This window comes from Pleurodeles waltl, chromosome 6 (genome assembly GCF_031143425.1).
Source record: "Pleurodeles waltl isolate 20211129_DDA chromosome 6, aPleWal1.hap1.20221129, whole genome shotgun sequence".
Lineage (NCBI taxonomy): Eukaryota > Metazoa > Chordata > Amphibia > Caudata > Salamandridae > Pleurodeles > Pleurodeles waltl.
In genome coordinates, this window is record NC_090445.1 from 743,897,712 (window position 1) to 743,916,790 (window position 19,079).

General features: G+C 51.3%; 1 protein-coding gene across 5 annotated transcripts in view; it reads left to right on the forward strand.

The window, feature by feature from the left end:
• The first annotated feature begins 3,134 nt into the window (after positions 1 to 3,134).
• GFRA1 (GDNF family receptor alpha 1) overlaps positions 3,135 to 19,079 on the forward strand; it is a 380,929-nt gene continuing 364,984 nt past the window's right edge. For 3 of the 5 annotated variants that reach the window (XM_069239270.1, XM_069239271.1, XM_069239272.1), the window contains exons 1-2: positions 5,778 to 7,097; positions 14,815 to 15,114. In XM_069239270.1, coding sequence (XP_069095371.1) covers positions 7,055 to 7,097; positions 14,815 to 15,114 — 343 coding nt within the window. In that variant the 5' untranslated portion in view covers positions 5,778 to 7,054. Of the gene's footprint in view, positions 3,488 to 5,777; positions 7,098 to 14,814; positions 15,115 to 19,079 lie in introns of those variants that run through there. The other 2 variants (XM_069239268.1, XM_069239269.1) reach the window with 1 other exon arrangement.

Genomic DNA, 19,079 nt, shown 5'->3' on the forward strand with positions numbered 1-19,079 from the left:
GTGGGGGGTCAGGGTTTAAGGTTTAGGGCCGGGGGTCGGGTTTTTCTGGTTTGGGGGCGGGTGTCGGGGTTTAAGGTTTAGGGCCGGGGTGGGGTGGGGGGTCGGGGTATTTTCTGGTTTGGAGGGCGGGGTGGGGGGTCGGGGTTTTAGGTTTAGGGCCGGGGTGGGGGGTCGGAGTATTTTCTGGTTTGGGGGTGGGGGGTTGGGGTTTTAGGTTTTAGGGGTGGGTTGGGGGGTCGGGTAATTTTAGGGGTGGGGTGGGGAGTTGGGGGAGTTTAGGTTTAGGGGCAGGGTGGGAGGCTTGGAGTAGTTTTAGGGGTGGGGGTTGGGGTACTTTAAGTTTTAGGTGTGGGGGTTTGGGTTGTTTTAGGTTTTGGGGGTAGGGTGGGGGTCAGTTTTAGGGGCGGGTGGGGGTTGGGGTTTTAGGTTTTAGGGGTGGGTTGGGGGTCGGGTAATTTTAGGGGTGGGGTGGGGGGGTTTAGGTTTGTTGGCAGGGTGAGGGGCTCGGTGTAGTTTTAGTGGTGGGGGTACTTTAGGTTTCAGGGATGGGGTGGGGGTTGGGGTTGTTTTAGGTTTTGGGGGTAGGGTGGGGGTCAGTTTTAGGGGGGCGGGGTAGTTTTAGGGGCAAGGGTGGGGGTGGTTTTCAGGGGGGATAGGGAGGGTCGTGGTAATTTTTAGGGGTGGGGGGCAAGGGGTGACGCATGCAGGAACAATGGATGCCTATCACTAATGCCTTTACCAGGAATGCCTTTACAACGAAAAATTATTGTTAAGGCATTTGTGGTAAAGGCATTAGTGGTAACAACGAGGTCGTTGTTCCGACCTCGTTGTTCAGGCAACGCTTTCGTTAACCACGACTTCGTTGTTTTGTGCCTTAACCACGCATGTGCTGAACAACGCACATGTGTGGTTAAGGCACCAACAAGGGAGTCGGCTGAGGAGGACGAGGTGACGACTCAGGTAAGTGGTGGGGGGTGGGATTTTAGTTTTTGGGGCGGGGTGGGGGGTAGGGGTATTTTCTGGTTTGGAGGCGGGGGCAGGGGTGGGTGGTCGGTGTTTAAGGTTTAGGGTTGGGGGGTCGGGTATTTTCTGGTTTGGGGTCAGGTGGGGGATTGGGGTTTAAGGTTTATGGGCGGGGTGGGGGTTGGGGTATTTTCTGGTTTGGGGGCGGGGTGGGGGTTTAAGGTTTAGGGCCGGGGTTGGGGGGGTTGGGGTATTTTCTGTTTTGGGGGGTGGGGTGGGGGGTCGGGTTTTAGGTCTAGGGCCGGAGGTGGGGGTATTTTCTGGTTTGGGGGCGGGGGTCGGGGTTTAAGGTTTAGGGCCGGGGGTGGGGGGTCGGGGTATTTTTTGGTTTGGGTGGCAGGTGGGGGGTCGGGGTTTTAGGTTTAGGGTTGGTGTTGGGGTATTTTCTGGTTTGGGGATGGTGGTGGGGGGGGTCAGGGTTTACGGTTTAGTGCCGGGGTTGGGGGGTCGGAGTATTTTCTGGTTTGGGGGTGGGGGGTTGGGGTTTTAGGTTTTAGAGGTGGGTTGGGGGGTTGGGTAATTTTAGGGGCGGGGTGGGGAGTTGGGGGAGTTTAGGTTTAGGGGCAGGGTGGGAGGCTTGGAGTAGTTTTAGGGGTGGGGGTTGGGGTACTTTAGGTTTCAGGTGTGGGGGTTTGGGTTGTTTTAGGTTTTGGGGGTAGGGTGGGGGTCAGTTTTAGGTGCGGGTGGGGGTTGGGGTTTTAGGTTTTAGGGGTGGGTTGGGGGGTCGGGTAATTTTAGGGGCGGGGTGGGGGGTGAGGGGGTTTAGGGGCAGGGTGAGGGGCTCGGAGTAGTTTTAGTGGTGGGGGTACTTTAGGTTTCAGGGATGGGGTGGGGGTTGGGGTTGTTTTAGGTTTTAGGGGTAGGGTGGGGGTCAGTTTTAGGGGGGGCGGGGTAGTTTTAGGGGCAAGGGTGGGGGGTGGGGGTGGTTTTCAGGGGGAATAGGGAGGATTGTGGTAATTTTTAGGGGTGGGGGGCAAGGGGGGACGCATGCAAGAACAATGGATGCCTATCATTAATGCCTTTACCAGGAATGCCTTTACAACGAAAAATCATTGTTAAGGCATTTGTGGTAAAGGCATTAGTGGTAACAACGAGGTCGTTCTTTCGACCTCGTTGTTCAGGCATTCGTTGTTCCGGCAGGCGTCGTTCCGACATCCATCCGAAACACCAACCTCAACCAATGCAAGAGCTTGGTCCACAATGAAAGCAATTGTTACTTTGGTTTTGATTAGGTTAGCTGCTGTTTCTGGCTGTTATAAGTACTTGTATGGCTCTTCTTCAAGGACCTGGTTATGTCAACTTTCCCATGTGATGTCGTGCTGTAAATCAGAAAGCCAGGATCAAGCAGATGGAAACTCTAGCTTAGATTGGTGGAGTAATTAATGCCTGTGATACTAGCTGAGATATTGAAGTTGTAGAAATAAGAAATTGCTTCGTTCCTTATTGCCAGCTATACATTTGGCGTTTGAAAGCTAGGTTATTTTAAAAAATAAATATGTATGGCCGGATTTGCGTTGCTAAGCCTATACTGCAAGATATTTTCGTGCGCAATTCTATACAAAACACAATATAACATTACCTAAGATTATACCCAATGAATTTTACTAACATTTTCCAGTGTGTGCATAACCGCTTACAGATGTGGCGGAATGTTCCTCATCCCAAAGGACGCCATGAAGATTTTGCTAGTTTGACAAAATTTGGATACAGCATCAAGCGATCTCTCGAGACCCTATTAAAAGTGCTTCGCTACCATATAGCAACATACGGACGTGTTTTCTTCCCAACTTAAGTCCAACAACGCTTGTCAGACAAATACTCTCTAACAGCAAATCTGCAAAGCATACATAGGACTGAGGCTCCGCTCCACGTGCAAAGAACATGATGGTAAAAAAAGGAACCGGGTGGTAGAAGTGAAGGGAGATATTGCGTACAATTTGAGAAAAAAACGAGCCGTGCAAAAGATTCGACACAGCTTATTGTCTAAACTGTTAGCGGTTCTGTGTGTAAAAGTGCAAAATTCCCCCATTTTCCAACGGTATCTTTGAGGATAATGGCCGCGCACCGCGGGAGATCTTCGGGTTGGCTCTGTGCAGCATTTTCACGTTTACCGCTAGTGAAGCGCCCGAGGAAACCAGCAGGGGGTGGACTAACACCTCGCGCCCGGTGCCGGTCGGTTGTGGGTTTCCGTCCCTAAAAGTTCACGTGGTAACCGCCGAGGGCTGGGACAAGCGTGTGGACGCTTCTGTTTGTGATAGCAGCGTACGAAGGAAAGCACAGCGCGCCTGGGGAGAAAGAGAGAACAGCAAGCGAGGAATGAAACGAGCTCATAAGGGAGAGATGTGCTGCAACCAGCGCTGCGAGAGGGCTACGGAAGGAGGCAGCACCCTGCTAAGCCACAGGGCCGGCTCCGTCATACTGGTCCAAGTGAGGGAGAAGCCCCTCCGGCCACCCAGGCATGAAGGTGCACCGGACCCAACCTAACGCACGCAGGGACTTCGGAAGGGGGGGGCTCGTCACCAGGAGGGGAGCGGAGTCCTGGCTCGGGGACCAAAGCCGTTGAGGCGGTTGCAGTGACGTAATCAAAATAATGCCACCTCCTCCCCCCCAGAGAATGTGACGAGGGGGGCCCGAGTCTCCGATATCTCGCAGATATCCATGGTGTCTGGCTGAATGGGGCCCCATGAGGCACTGGGAGCCCCCTCCGACCCCGCACACGAGTCGCTGGGGCTTGAGGTACATCCCTGGAAGGGGCTGCGCAGCAAACTCCCGGGACTGGAGACGCGCGTGCACTCTCAGGAGAGGTGCCTCACACAGACGGGGGCGTGCACTCTCAGGAGAGGTGCCTCACACTGAGGGAGCAGGGGGGCGTGCACTCTCAGGAGAGGTGCCTCACACTGAGGGAGCAGGGGGGGGGGGCGCACCTACTGTCTCACGAGAGATGACAGTCAGTGCTACGAACGTACACACTCCAATAGGAGGTCCCCGACACTCAGAAGAACAAGGATCGCTCTAATGAGAGGTGCCTGTCACTGCCGGGGGAAGACGCTCGTGAGAGGTGCCAGTCACTTCCAGAAACACACGAACTCTGAGGTTCCAGTCACTGAAAGGAAAACATAAGCTAATTGGAGGTGCCTGTCGCTTGCAGGAGCTCAGAGCATCCAGGGTACCCGATACACTATGCAGAGAGAAGTGCGTCACTTACAGTAACACGGGCACCCTAGTGAGAGCTGCCAAGCATTCCTTTGTGGGAAAGCATACAGTCTACGGTGGTGTGCCCCTCTCTGATTGATGGCTGCACATGCACTCTAATATGAGGTGCGTGTCATCAATCGGAATATGTACACTCTCAAGGGGTGCCTGTCACCGGTAGGATGACTCTCACTATAATATAACCTGTCACTCCTGAAGAGGAAAATATTCATTCTAATAAGAGGTGTCTCTCAGGAAACATACACCCTGTAATGAGGGGCGCCGATTTAAACATATCCACCCAACTGAGAGGTGGCAATAACCAATTAAAGACAGTTTAAGAGGTGTCACGTCAGACCTAGGAAAGAAGAGCTCTTAAAAAAAAAAGCTTAAAATTCAATAAAAAACCCTCTGTCTTTCTCTGCTGAGCCACCCACACTCTGAGTCTAGAACAACACCCCTCCCCTACCTTTTCAATTGTCATTGGTGAAATGGAGGAAAGCGTCCCTCCTAACTACCGCGCTCTCACGTTTCACAGGTGCATGAGCGAGTAGCTCATCAAGTCCAGGATTCATTCTTTGCATTCTGGGACCTGTAGTTCCGGTTAGGAATTAGATTAAGAGGACTACAAATCCCACAATGCAAGGGAAACCCCCTTACACAAACTGTGTAAAAGCCAACAAAACAACGAGATAAGAGGGTTTAAAAAAAATCTATTTTCCTTCGAGAAACTACAATATGTGCACGAGGTGTGAGAAGCTCAGTGCACTAGCCTGGCAGCATGAACTCGAAGTGAGCTTACTTAATGATTGTACAAATTGTGTTTTTTTATAATTATGTGGCACGCCCCAGCATAGACATGGCATAGTCCGCGCAACAACCTATAATACATAAATAATATTTTTTAAAAACGGGTGCTGGGCTTGCATGCTCTCGCCCTCTACCCTAGAAGAAACCAGGGGCCAGATGTACCAAAGGGTTTTTCCCATTGTGTGTCAATGGGAAAATGTGTTCGTACATATGGCCCCAGGCCGCAGCCTCACTGGCCTCCTGCGCCTCGCTCAGTGATTCGGTAATTTGGTTTGGTTGGTAGCTCAAGGTTTATTTGTAGACATTTAGTTCAGCTGGTGCGTCGCTAAGTTTTATTTATTTTTTTAGTACACATTTGGTTCAGCGGATGCTTCGCTGACTTCTTGTGCAGACATTTATGACTCGGTTCGCTTTTGTCTAAGCCTGCTTTGGTCGTCTTGTGGCGCACAGACTTTGTAGCCCAATAGATGCCCCCACACGCACCCAGTCCTTCTTAATTAGGCGTCGTTGGTATCCTCACTAACCGATGAAAAGACGTATCTACTGTAATTACGAAAGCTTGTTCTCAGATACACTGGAGAAATCTCAGCTTTGAACTGGAGACTCTTGAGAGTTCAGGGAGACCCATGGTTTGCTGCCCCTCCCAGGGAGGCTGCTGGCCCTAGTCGCCCAGTCTGCTGAGGGGGCGGCACGGCCCGAGGGCCTGCGGTGGGCAGCGGCAGCTCACAGAGAGGGGTGGGAGGAGGGAGGGCAGCGTGGAGTGCAGGTTTCCTCTCTCCTGACAAGGAGCTGCGGGTTGTGGGCAGAGTGCAGAGCTGAGGGAGCAACCGCTGGACCCCAGACCACTCTCCGCGGGCTGCAGAGCAGGACAGGGGCTGAGATCCCTCTGCACCAGACGGAGGAGGGCAGGACAAGATCGGAGATTACTCTCCGAGAGGCTGAAGAGCAGGGAGGGAGATCACTCTCAACTAGGCTGCAGGCGGAGCAGTGCAGGACCCGGGCAGAGATCACTCTCCATCAGGCTTCAGGGCGGGACAGGCGCAGATGTCACTCTCCACCAGGATTCACACGGAGCAGGGCAGGACCCGGATAAAGATCACTGCCCAACGGGCTGCAGTGCACGAGAGGAACTGGGCTCACTCTCTACCAGGCTGCAGTGCAGGACACTAGCTGAGATCACTCTTCTCCGGGCTCCCCCACAGGAGGCACGAGTAGTGCCGGACAGAAGCACGGGGCACTCTACAGCAAGTAACTGGCGGAGCAGGACAGAGCACTGACCTCCTCCACCCCAGGGCTGGCCAACGAGGCTACAAGTAGGCGGTCAGGACTTGGGAAACGCTCTTCAGCATCCTGTGGAGGAGAGCAGGACAGTGGCTCACTCCCCAGCAGGCTGCAGTGGAGGGCAGGAGCTGAGCTCACTCCCCAGCAGGCTGCAGTGGAGGGCAGGAGCTGAGCTCACTCTCCACCAGGCTGCAGACGGAGCAGGACAGGACCCGGGTCTCTCCCAGGCGGGATACGGGAAGGACACAGGCTGAGATCACTTTCCACTGGGCTGCAGACGGGACGGGACAGGATCTTTGCTTCCTCCCCAGCAGGTTACGGGGAAGGTTTGGAACTGAGGGTACTTTCTAGCAGTCTGCAGCGAAGGACGGAAGCTCCACCGGGGGCAAGGAGCGGAACTGGGAGTGTCTCTACCGGGACCTGGGAGTCATTCTTCAGCAGGGTGCGGGGAAAGAAGGACGAGGGCTTCCTATCCCCCTCGCCAGCAGGACCAGGCCCTTAACCCCCTATCGTAACCCACGTTTTCCCGGACAAGGCTTTCCTGGCATTGCCTTGGAGACCGCCTCCTGGGCACAGGGAGCTGCAGACTGGGCAGAGCTGGCTCTGGGACCCCGCTCTCTGCCCACCCCATGGATCTGAGCTCGCACCCCTGGCAGGATTGCCCCCGGACATCTGGTTGCTGAATAAACGTCGCTTGGCATTTTATTTTAAGTGTGCCGTGGTTGGACACCCCAGGACCCACCACAAGATGCCGTGCGTCTCTCTCTGCTTCCTGCTGCCCCTGATGATGGGTAAGTGGCAGGCGGTGGGGGCTGAAGTGCCCTCCTGGCTCCCTGTGAAGTTAGTGCTGACAGACAGCTGCCTGCTGCCTTGTTATCCCACCTCGGAGCATCCATCGGGGACACGCGCGCGATGTAATGTCAGCTAGAAGCAGGGATGAGGCAGCAGCGAAACTTTTACCATCTCTCTCTCTCTCTTTCTCTGTCCGACCCGCTCCGTACAAAGACACTAGAGCTGGGTGGACGGGGAGAGGCGAGAAACACAGAGAGCGAGAAAGATCGAGAGAGGAAAAGCCAAAGAGAAGCGACCAGGCGCACCGGCGTAGGGGAAGCACGGAGGGCACGGGCCTGAGTATGGAGGAGAGGGAGGGTGGATCCTGCAGAGGGGCGCATGGAGGGGGCGGCAAGGACGGGAGGCGACAGACCTGTAGATGTGATCGGTTCACGATAGATAGATAGATAGATAGATAGACGGATGATGTAGATCAGACACAGGAGAGATAGATGGGTAGATAAAAGCAGAGACAGATGGATGAATAGATGAATGATAGAACGGATATGAAGGAGAATGATTTGACGTAGGTACGCTGAGAAATACACAAAAGCCTCTTATGACTTTACTCCTGGTCTCGAATGTGAGCAAATAGATCATACTGTACTGGTAAACTAGAAGGAAATTTTTTCCAATGCCACAATCATTGTGTTGGCAAAGAAACAAACGCGGGGAGTCTCCAGTGTATGTGTGGAAGTGTGTGCGTAAAAAGGTGTGATGGGTTGCACTGGGCATAAGATCAATAAAACGAAGCCCATCTACCTGTGCTTTGTCTGTGACCCAAGACTACTAGCCTCCAGGAGCTGTGAACTACTTTGTGTCTGCAACACTCCCGGTTCTGCTCACTACAGCCCGTGCGTGCTCGTGCCCGTACTCCTATGTCTGCGCGTCACACTTCTCATACTCGTATTTGTGCCAGTGTCGCCCCGCCTATAGTGGTGTTATCACTCGTAGACTCCCATGCGGGCACGTGTCTCTGTGCAGAACGGACCTCTTACACGCGTATGTGCGCATATCCCACTGCCTAGCACGTGTGTACATGCTCCTGTTTCCTGCGCCTCTCTGTGCGCCCGTCACCACGCGCTATGGGCCCATATGTACACTCCCTATGGTCTCTTGTGTGCACCTTTTATACTCCTCTGATTATACGTCACCTTTCCTTAAACTGCTTTATGAACACGTCACCTTCCACTAAACATGCCCCCTGTACGTTACTAACTCCTGTGCGCACATCTAACGTTTCTGATATTTCTGTATGTTCATAGGTTACTTTTCTACATATGTATGCGCTCTGTCACGTAGCAGGGTCCGTAATACAAACAAACTGGATGCCATCTCCCTTGGTTTGGTATTTTTTTTAAAACAGCTATAATTGGGGTGCGGCGGACCCATACTACCCACGTGCCTCGGTGCCACTGTATCTGCTGCACCATCGATAGCCATGCCCCTGACGATCTCCTGTTCGCGTGCATGCGCTGTCGCACATAGTGACTCCACCTACCCCCGCTACTAGTATGTGTGTACATGCTCGTGAGCAGTACGTTATATGTGCACACATGCCGCCCTTAGGTATAAGTTTTATTTTTATACACGTTCACTTATCTTAGCTTCATGTACATAGGTAACTGTCTCCCTCAGGCATATGTGGGCACAGGTCACTGTCTCCTCTGAGTGCTGCACTCTGACCGGTGCGCACACGCTATTGTGTCTTGTAGGTGCACCTGTGACAGTTACCACGTGTCCCCACGTAGACTCCTTTACTGTGGGTACATACTGGGCGGGCACGTGCAGGCCGCCGTCACCTATATGCGTGCGCTTCTCTGTCAGCTATATGTATGTGCATATACATCAATATATCCTTGACATCTACGGATATCTGCTTCTCGTGTGCAACTATACGTACACAAGGGGATGCCTCCCATGACGACTGCCACCAGAAACACACGCATTTGGCTCCTAAACCTTTGCAGGCACTAGTGTTCTGTCTTATAATGTGTGTGCAGGGCAGTCTCCTTGCACGACAGCGCCACTGCTGTATTCGTGTAGGTTACCGATTCCTACGTGTGTACATGCTACTGTCACGCATGTGCTCATGTCAGTGTTTGTCCTCTATAGCTGCCGCGCCCTCACGTGTTCATAACCACGTGCAAAACTATACCTGCCCCTTGCGAAGGTGCCAGTACAACACATATACGTTGAAATGTTACCGGCTTCTGAAGGTGTACGAAACAGTTTCCTGTTCCTGCCTGTGTGTGTGTATATATCCCACCTTGCTCTAAAACCTCACCCTCTCTACCATCAGGTCTCTTACCCAGTGGTGCTGGAACCATTTATCGAGTGGGGGGTGCCGGCAAGTGACGTCACCTCACTACAAGAGTAGGGGACACGTGTCAGGCTGTCTTTGAAAACACACAAAAAAATCGCTGGCTGAATAAAAACATTTGAGCAGCGTCTTCATTGATCATTCTCCCTCTAAACTCTTCTAAGTTTCTCAGGGTGCTGCACCACCTTCCGCACCCCTACTGCCAGTGCCACTGCTGATACCTCCACCGTTTCTTGCCTTCCAATGCCCCTCGTTTCCGCACCCGCTGGAATCACCTCGCCAAGTTCCGGTCCTTTCTGTGTCTGCGCCCTCCCAGATCTGCCTCTGCACCCCTCCTTGCCGCACCCCGAGGTATGGCCCCGTGTCCTGTCACACCCCTCCAGTATCTGCATCCACGTTTACCCTTTGGTTCAGATCACCCCAAACTCATGGTCAGGCCCTCCCATCAGGTGCGCCGACCACCCCTCATCTTCTCCACCAAAAGTTACACTGTGATCGCCCCCCACCCCGTGTGCCGGCCACCCTCATATGCTCCTCTCAGAGGTTACACTGTGACTGTCCCTCCTTCCAGATGTGTCAACCATCTCCCCCACCAAGAGGTTACACTATGACCCTCCCCCCTCAGGTATGTCAACCACCCCCTCGTGTCCTCCACTCAGAGGTTACCCTGCCACCGTCCCTGCCTCTCCTTGTGTGCCGACCACCCCTCGAATCCTCCACCCAGAGGTTACATTGTAACTACCCCTCCCTCCAGAGGTGCCAACCCCATCCTCATTGCCTCAGCCCAGAGGCATGGCTGTGGCTCTCACTTGTGCAGCAGGTGCAGTGTGCCGGGGCCCTAAGAAGGGAGGGGGCGGGTCTGCCCTGCAGAAGCTGATGCTCTCTCGGAGGCTGCCTGCCCTGATGATTGTTTCTGACACAGTGCCAGGGGGTTGGCTGTGTTTACTACCGAGAGTGGGGTACAGAGGGAACAGAGCCCAACACAACAATGAAGAAGAGAGGGGAGATAAGGATGAGCGGGGTGGGCAAGAGAAAATGAAGAGAAAGGAACAAGAAATAATGAGAGAAGAGAGGGAGGAGGTGAGGATGTACGAGAAATCGAAGAAGGGCTGGGGATAGAGAGGAGAGCATTACATGGATGAAGGAGATGAGAGGAGATGGAGAGAAGGAAAGACCAGTAGAATGAGGAACTTGGAGACCTGTAAAGTACATTAGGGTAGCAGGTGCAGTGACACTGGGGAGCAGGGGAGTAATGGGCGCACTGCACCTCATTTCTAGCAGTATTTGCAATACTGACTAGGGGCATAGTTTCATTGCTTGCACCAGGCTCCGGGACTCCCAGGCTACAACACTGCCCAGAGGTTACGCTGTGTGCCTAGGGCCATTTGGGACTCAGATACAGATGTAATTAAAAATGGACATTGAAACTGGCCCCTTTTGGGCCCTATATTAATGTCCTTAACTTTATTGGCAAAAACACTGATCAGTGAATGAATAATTAATTTAAAACATAGTAAGGCAATCAATGTCAAGGATGCAATTGCTGTTTAGATTTCATGTTTTGCGCATCCACTAAGAGTGTTAGCTATTGTATTTCGGTTATTTTTTTCTCATACCATATTTCTTTTGTATAGTGCATTCATTGAACCCGGTTGCCTTTAGGTGTTTACAACGGGTCACTATTAAGAGCTCTGGAGTAGGGGCCCAGGGCACACGAGTTTCTGACAGTGCACGTTTCTCACAGTCAGATGCGTAGCTTCAGGGGGATGTTTGGAGTGTCACACCCTCCCAATAAATGGAGTATCTAGTAGGTAATTGGGTATTGGTGCTTTTAGCCAGGTAAGATGAGTTTGGATTTCAGCTGGGATTTTTGCATACACACACCAACAAAACACACACACATGCACTCTTTTCAAGGCTGGCCTAGCAGTACAGTGGGATACTGTTTTTGTCGCAGAGATCCTTTGGTTACTGTGCAGTTTACACGTTATTGTCTTAATCTAGTACAGTCAGCTATGAACTGCCATCAAAGAGCTGCATGCAAATTGCATAATAGAGGTTAGAAAGTTATGTTTTTTCCTGTCTTCTATTATCATTATTTCGCAAAAATAGGCTTTGTTTGGGTAGAAATAAATTGTTATTAGTAAAGTCAACCCTAACCCTTGTGTTGTATTCTGAATCCTGGGTTTTTGCCTCCCCAGACCAAGCACTCAAAAAATGTCTACCAGTATGGATGACACGTGAATTCTACCCTAGTAGTCCCCTTATTCTTATGTAACATTTTCTATACACTGATTTACACAGGTATGATTTATTTTCTCTGTATGTTTGTGTGTGATATAAAGAGCTCCAACACCATACGCTGCTGGAAGCGCTATAAAACAAATGAAATACATGTGATAGAGGGCTTATGGAGAGATGAGAGGCACTGTTGGAGGGTGATGGTGAATCATCGAAGAGCTGCGATAAAGATTGCTATATCCTTGTGCACCTTAAGGTCATCATTTGTTATGCTTTAATAACTAATGCAATTGAATATAATGAAAACGGAGTTGAGGAATGCAACGTTTTCGCCATTTTTCCCAGAATATTCTTCGGGGGGCGAATCCTCCAAGCACCATTGTAGTGGTCAGGCTAATGTGTTATGCACCCTATGGGGGCTGGTCTGACAAAATTTCCCAGCCAGTCCGGCCCTGATTCTTTCTCTACTCTGTATTTTGCAGTTCTTACAAATATTGCTTATTTTGCTAAATACTGTTTTAAATATCCCTAACAATCCACGCCCACTCCATCTCCCCTGCCACCCACGCCCTGCTTCTTATGTAATACTTTTAAATGATGTGCCAGCATGATTGTTGGGAAATCTGAAGGTCACGCCTTGCCACCCTCTGCCTCCCCCCCAACAAACTTACTGACGTGGCTAATACCTGCACACAGCCAGTGGGTCAGTCAGGTCTTCAGAGTACATGGGCAGCCAATCCTAGGTCTCTCTAAAGAGCGCACAGGGCAATAGTCAAGTATTCCAGTTGTAATTGTGATTCTGTGCAAATATGTGTGAACAAGGCAAAGGTAAAAGAAAACGCACAGCTCCTAGATGAGTAAGTGCATTGTTTTTTGCAGGGCTGGTGAAGAGAAGGAGACGCACAGAGGTGCATTCAGCAGAGACTGAAAAGACGGCTCTGAAGAGGAAAGCAATGAAGTGTAGGTTATGTAGCTGGATGAGATATGGAAGGCCGTACATGTCTGACATCGAGTGAACTTAATGGGAGTGAGTGAGAAACTGTGCAAACCACTACCTATTCCACAGGCCTCAGTAATGTTTAATTTATGGTGTTTCACTTTCAGTAATGAAACATATTTACTATTATTCACAACAAAATGGTTGTTGTTACTCTCATCTTGAACAGCTAACAGACATTGACAAAGCCAGAAGTGCTGGCTGGTTTTCAGTGTAGGTTATATGAATGCAATAACAGAAAGCTCAGAGGCATCAAAATACTTGTCTGGGTGGTACCCTATGGGAATCACAGAAATTTAGTTTATATGTTAAGCCACGCCCCCAATTCCATAGGACACGCCCCTTCTAGAGATCTTTTTCATCTCACAAAAAGCCCCGTGTGTGCCTCTTATTGTCTCCTCTTGCAGCCAGGGTGGTGCTCCCAGGGCCCTCACTAGTAGCAGCTACGATAAACCTCTCTTAGGAGCTAGCGCCTTAAAACAGAACATCCCTAAGTTCAACAGCTCCTGCACCCGCAATTTCTTGGGGGCGGCCAGTTGTGTCAGATATCAGCCTTGGAGAAGAGTCCTGTGCTTAATAAACATATGGACTCTAAAAACACACCCCAGTCTCCCGATACTCTAATGGCAGCTGCCTCCTTGCATCGAGCTTCAGCGCCTAGGGTAAAGCGCCTCCCAACATGGGGGAGCGTGACCCATTAGGGGATGGGGCCTCTGAGTCCCTATGCTCCCCTTACGCACTGGTGGTGCCAGGGACTGGCCTATGACCTCCGCCCTCACGCCTTGCGAGGGCGGAAGTCCAAACAGAGGAATCGTAGTGGCTGCGTTGGCCGCTAGCCGGTTCCAGACGCCGCGTGCCGGTGGGGGGCTATTTAAGAGCCCCCCAAGAAGGCTCGTCCTTCTTATTCCGGACGCGGCGGCTGGAGCTTGCATAACCGCCCCTCCTAAGGATACAGGTGAGATATGGGTCACTTATGGGGTCCAATGGTGGTTCAGGACAGGAAGGGATCCTGTCAGAAAAAGATTTATGGTCACTAATTTGGTATCTCATGACTTGTAAATATTTGTGTAATGTTTTTATGAAAAAATGATTTATGACTTTATGCTAAGAGAATACTAAAGTTGTGTTAATAAAAACTTCTTCCAACAATTAAGATTTTCGGTCTGCGTATAACTGGTGGGGGTGTGTGGGCTGTCTGGAGGCCTCCGGATCCTATGGACGGTTCCTTAAGGGGAAGCCGCTCACTTGTGGTCCATCCTTCACACAAGTGTGCAGAGCATTGGCGCACACCACACCCACTGCACAGGGAAGCTTAGAACATCTCTGTGCAATGGGCCAGTTAATGGCGTACAATAGTATACACAGTGTCCATCCAGTGTGTTCTTTTAAATAGCGCTCAATAGTGCGAGTAAGTGGTACCTTGCTTCTAAGCGCTCCTCGATCCTCTTTGTTGGTTTGGGCCAGTGTCTTCACGCGCACCTCAAGCAGATTGTCAAAAATCAGACACTGTGGTCACACTGTAATCCGAGGTTAGAATTCGGTCCGCTTTTTACTGCACTGGATAATTTGGGCACTAGTCCACATAGTGCAGGTAGAGTGGTGGCTACTTACAAAAAAGGATTTCCAGCGATGTTGTCACCGTACCCACCTCGTCCCCTAAAGTTGCCCATTGGCTTCTATTATCTGTAAAAGTGTGTGCCATCGTACTGTCCTGGCGTGTAATTTGTGCCAAGTGCTATGTGTCCTGCCAGGATCTGAGGCGGCCCGTCCTTTACACCTGCACTATTCCTCTCCCTGAATAACACCCACTCCCGCACCCTTCCCCCTCCTCCCCACCCTCCAGTCCACACATTGCCCACCACTTTGGGAAACATCAAATGTCACATAAGATATGGACTGCCAGGGCCATCAAACACGGCATAATTTGCCAGCTTTTCTAGAAACATCAGGCCCAATTCAGTCCCCTGCTTTACCCTCACAGAAGTGTGGGGCCTGGCATGACCTTTACTGCTTGCTTGCCCCGAGCCCTGTATGTCTTGGTGTTAGTTTTTGAACTCTGCAGCTCAGCGCCTTGTGTGGTTGTGCCCTCTGTAAGCGCTTTCCCTCTCTCCCACAGACGTGCTGCTGTCCGGCTCGGAGGTGAGGGCCCTGCCGGCCGCCGCCGAGCGCCTGGACTGCGTGAGGGCCAGCGAGCAGTGCCTGAATGAGGCGAGCTGCAGCAGCAAGTACCGCACACTGCGCCAATGCGTGGCCGGCAAGGAGGGCAACTTCAGCAAGGTGGATGCCAGGGACGAGTGCCGGAACGCCACCGAGGCGCTGAAGCAGAAGGCACTATCCAGCTGCCGCTGCAGGCGCGGCATGAAGAAGGAGAAGAACTGCCTGCGCATCTACTGGAGCATGTACCAGATCCTGCAGGGTAGGTCTGGCCGCCCGGGCGCATACCTTCGCTCATGCATTCATTCATTGCTTGTGTTTGTACCGAACTCTGGTCGCTGCTGTGCGCTAAAATTGCTTGTTACGGGATATGCAAATGAAGGAAACGAGGGTGGGTTGGGACCGAAATGGCAGTCACGCTATGACATGTACATTGTAGTCTATAGAAAGAGGTGACACGGTGTTGTCAGCAGTAATGGGGTAGGGTAGGTGATAGCTCGGCGAGCGACGTGTTGCTGTCACGCAACTGGCGTTTATGTCCCAGGCTCGAAGATAACAGTTTCACCCAGAAGGATCCTATCCTTTTGTTGATTTAGCCTCTTCCGCAGTTAATGGGAGCTGAGCAACTTTTGGCAAACTTTTGCTAAATTCAGGTTTTGCGGATTTGCTCGAAAATGTCAGCTAAAATGACCAAAACCCATCCCAGTTTTCCTCCACTTAATTATCATTCGACCTCCCCCAAGGTGCAAGCAGTTTAATCAAATTGGCGAACTAGGGGCCAGATTTAGAAGACGTGGCACAGGTCTGCTGTGCCATAATTGGCAGCGCTGCGTCACTTTTAAAACAGTGCAACCCTGTGTTTCCCCCTGCGCTGACGCTATAGTTGCTGCCGAGCGCCAACGCAGCCACCCTTGCGCCACAGTGCAAGGATGGCTGCATTGAGGGGGGAGATTGTTTTTGTGCAGGAAGAAACACCTTCCTGCACAAAAACAATTTTTTATGGCAATTTGTTCTTTCTATGTGTACAGCAGACTGCAGCACATATAAAAAGAGCAAAGAACAAGGAGTAATGAAAGCATTTCTCCTCATTGAGCTATGCTAACTCCACCCCTGGAGTGGTGTTAGGTTTTGGCGCTGCCTCAGATTTACTAAATCTCATAATTCTGGGGCAGTGTCAAAATGCAATGGGTGTTGCTGTGGAACACCTCCAGCAACACCCATTACATGCCCCTTGCGTGCAAAGTGCTGCGTGTTCAAGGGCCGTATTTACAATGTGGCTTTAAGCCACAAAAAGAGTCTTAACACCATAAAGTGGTGTTAAGCCACATGAAGCGGCTTTATGCCATCTTGTAACTACGGTGCACTGCACAGCGCCACTGTGTGTCACAAAAAATGATGCTCCGTGGCGCTGGGGTCTTGTAAATCTGGCCCTAGATGCCAAAGGCCACATTTACAGGAAAGTGGGGCATCAGTCCCGGTGCCCCACTTTTTTTGCGTGCCCCTACTGCCTAACAACACCCTGGTTGCGCCGTATTTCTAATACAGCGCACCATGACGGTCTTTAGGAAAATAGTGTTAAGATTTTGGACGCTAATGTGGTGCTTTGCTGCACTAGCGTAGAAAATGTGGACGCTAGTGCAGCAAAGTACAAGGAGGCCCATTGATTATAATGGGTGCGTCACTTTAACGTCTGCATTGAGCAGGTGTTAAAAATGATGGCAAAAATGGCGCAGTGAAAACTTGTAGATATCACGGTGCCATTTTTGCAAACCTCCTAACGGTGGAAGGCCTCCCTTGCATACATTATGCCTGACATAGGCACAATGTGGTGCAAGGGGTCGCAAAGTGGCGCAATGCATGCACTGCACCACTTTGTTAATATGGCGCAGCGAAAGTTGCCTCCTTGAGCCACAGTGTAAGAAAAAATGACGCTAATGTGCTGCAAAATCTGTTCCTAAGTGTCCCCTTTCGGTGATTCGCTGCAGTTGGACACGGCTTTGACCATTCCCCCCTCCCCGGCGCTAGCAGGAGGTCCGGCCCTCAACCCTCACAACACCCATTGTGCTCCACGTCTGTGCGGGAGAGTGGGCCCGCTCCCCCAGGCCAGTGGCAGCTGGGACAGCCACCCCCGGCAGCTGCACGTGACCCCAGAGGCATCTGCCTGCCCGTTTGTGGACCAGATTGGGCATTAGCTGTATTGCAGCAGGTGGGCTACGATCGTAAAACCACCGCTTTAGCAAGGGGTAGGGATCAAGAGATGTTAACCTCAGCCAGCCCGGCAGTGGCACGTGTACCCAGGGGCATCTGGAGGCAAAACCTGAGGTGAACACGCCTGACACAGGCAGCCGGTCTCGCACTGAAGATCCCGTAGAGAGCCACGGCACACACCAAAGTGCTGGCCCCTCCCACAGGCCACTTTCTGGAAAACCACACACCTGCCGTCTCCAAACAAAACCTGCACTGCTTGTACTGCCTGCCTGGCGTGTTCCACAATTACTGCGTTTTATATTATTTTATTTTCCGTTGGAACTGTGCGCTGTTTTAGGAGTCTGCTCAAAGTGTAAAAAAAAGAACGCAGACTGTTCGTTATTGAAAACTTTTAGATAGGTCTGTCATCGACACTTAAAAAAAAAAAAAAAAACTCTTGGACATTAGCTATAGATGGGATAGAGGAGTGACAGCAGGTGGGTTGGGTACCGACTGCTAAGAGGGTCGGAAGTGAGACGAGCACCAACCCTGGCAAAAATGTACAACCCAGCCCCACTGCAGGGGCCGCGAATAGAACGGGCCATGGTTGGGTCATTCACGACAGCGCTCCCATCTCTGGAAGCACCCCGAGCGCAGCCTACTTCAGTGGTGCTGGAACTATTTTTAGAGCAGGGGTATGTTACCTCTCTAAAGGCATAGGGGTGTTTTGTTCATGGCTACAACACCTGGTATTAAAGGCACAGGAATATCTGGCAGAGCTTCTTTGAAAATATAAGACATTCAAACATTTTAAGGATACTTTATTGTTCATTGATCATCCAAAGTCTTTCAGTTCCCTGGGAGTGCAGAAGCATCCCCGCATCCCATGTTTTAGCGCCCCTGGCCTTTTGAGGAAGCGAGGGACCTGACGGTCCAGGGATATTTTACAAAGCTCCTAGTTCTCGTTTCTGTAAAGAGTGAAAACACCAGAAACATCCCCCCAGTGAGAGCTTTAGAAAGTGTGATTTGACTGCTTACATATATAATTGATATTATTTTCGACTGCGGAGCGCATACACCACATTGATAGTCTTCAAACCGCAGAGTCAACCCCCTGAAAATTGCAGAGTTGAAATGACGTCTTCAGATCCCCCTCTGAGCGTCAACCGAAGTCGTCCGGTGGCTGGGTGGGATTTCCGTGGTGTGAATCATGCTAATGGGTGTGAGATCTGTGGTAGGAAGCTTTAGCCAACAATTTTATATTCAGTTTTTTTGTGTGTAACGCAGACATAGAGCTATCAGTTTGTCTTCGCAGGCCCTATGCGGGAGCTGTTAAACGCCCCCTACCCGCTTTAGGGCACAAGAGCCCCCTGGGAAGGGTTCCTTTACATTAACCTCATTAATGCTTCTTTGTGCTTGCTCCTGCCCTGTTCCCACTTCTTAGTGCACACATTTGAGCGCCGTCGCCGCACACAGTGCCTAGCGCCACAGCCAGTGTCGGAGAAACATTTCTGCATTTACGGCCTCGTGGTGTCGAGTGTACCGATTGCGAGCACAGCTAACGCGCCCATTTGCTGCAAACACCCCCCTTGAATCTATAATGCCACGTGGCAGTGTCTATACCCCTCAGGCAGCCCCCGGGCCCCGCCCCTCGGGTGCCTGTCAGTCACGCTGCACGTGCCCTCCCGCGTGAGGTAGCCGAGGCCGGCGCCGAAGTGCACTCAGGCCCTGGCGGTCAATGGGGCCTTTTAGCGCCGGGTTGTCGGGCCCTCGGGGCTCCTGCTCGGTGGGAGCAACATATGCTTCGCCTATGGAACTCAAACAAATTAAATCAATTCACCTGGTGGTGCTTTTGAAATCTTCACAGAAGAGAAGGAAATATATGATATAAAAGGAATTCCTCAGAGAACTTGCGCACCATCAAAGCTCAGTCCTGTCCTCAACGTTGAAATGTGTCCCCTTTCTTCTCCTGTTCCGCAAACATACACAATTGCATGCACACTGATTGCACGACGGGACTTTTTTCACAAAACATTTGAG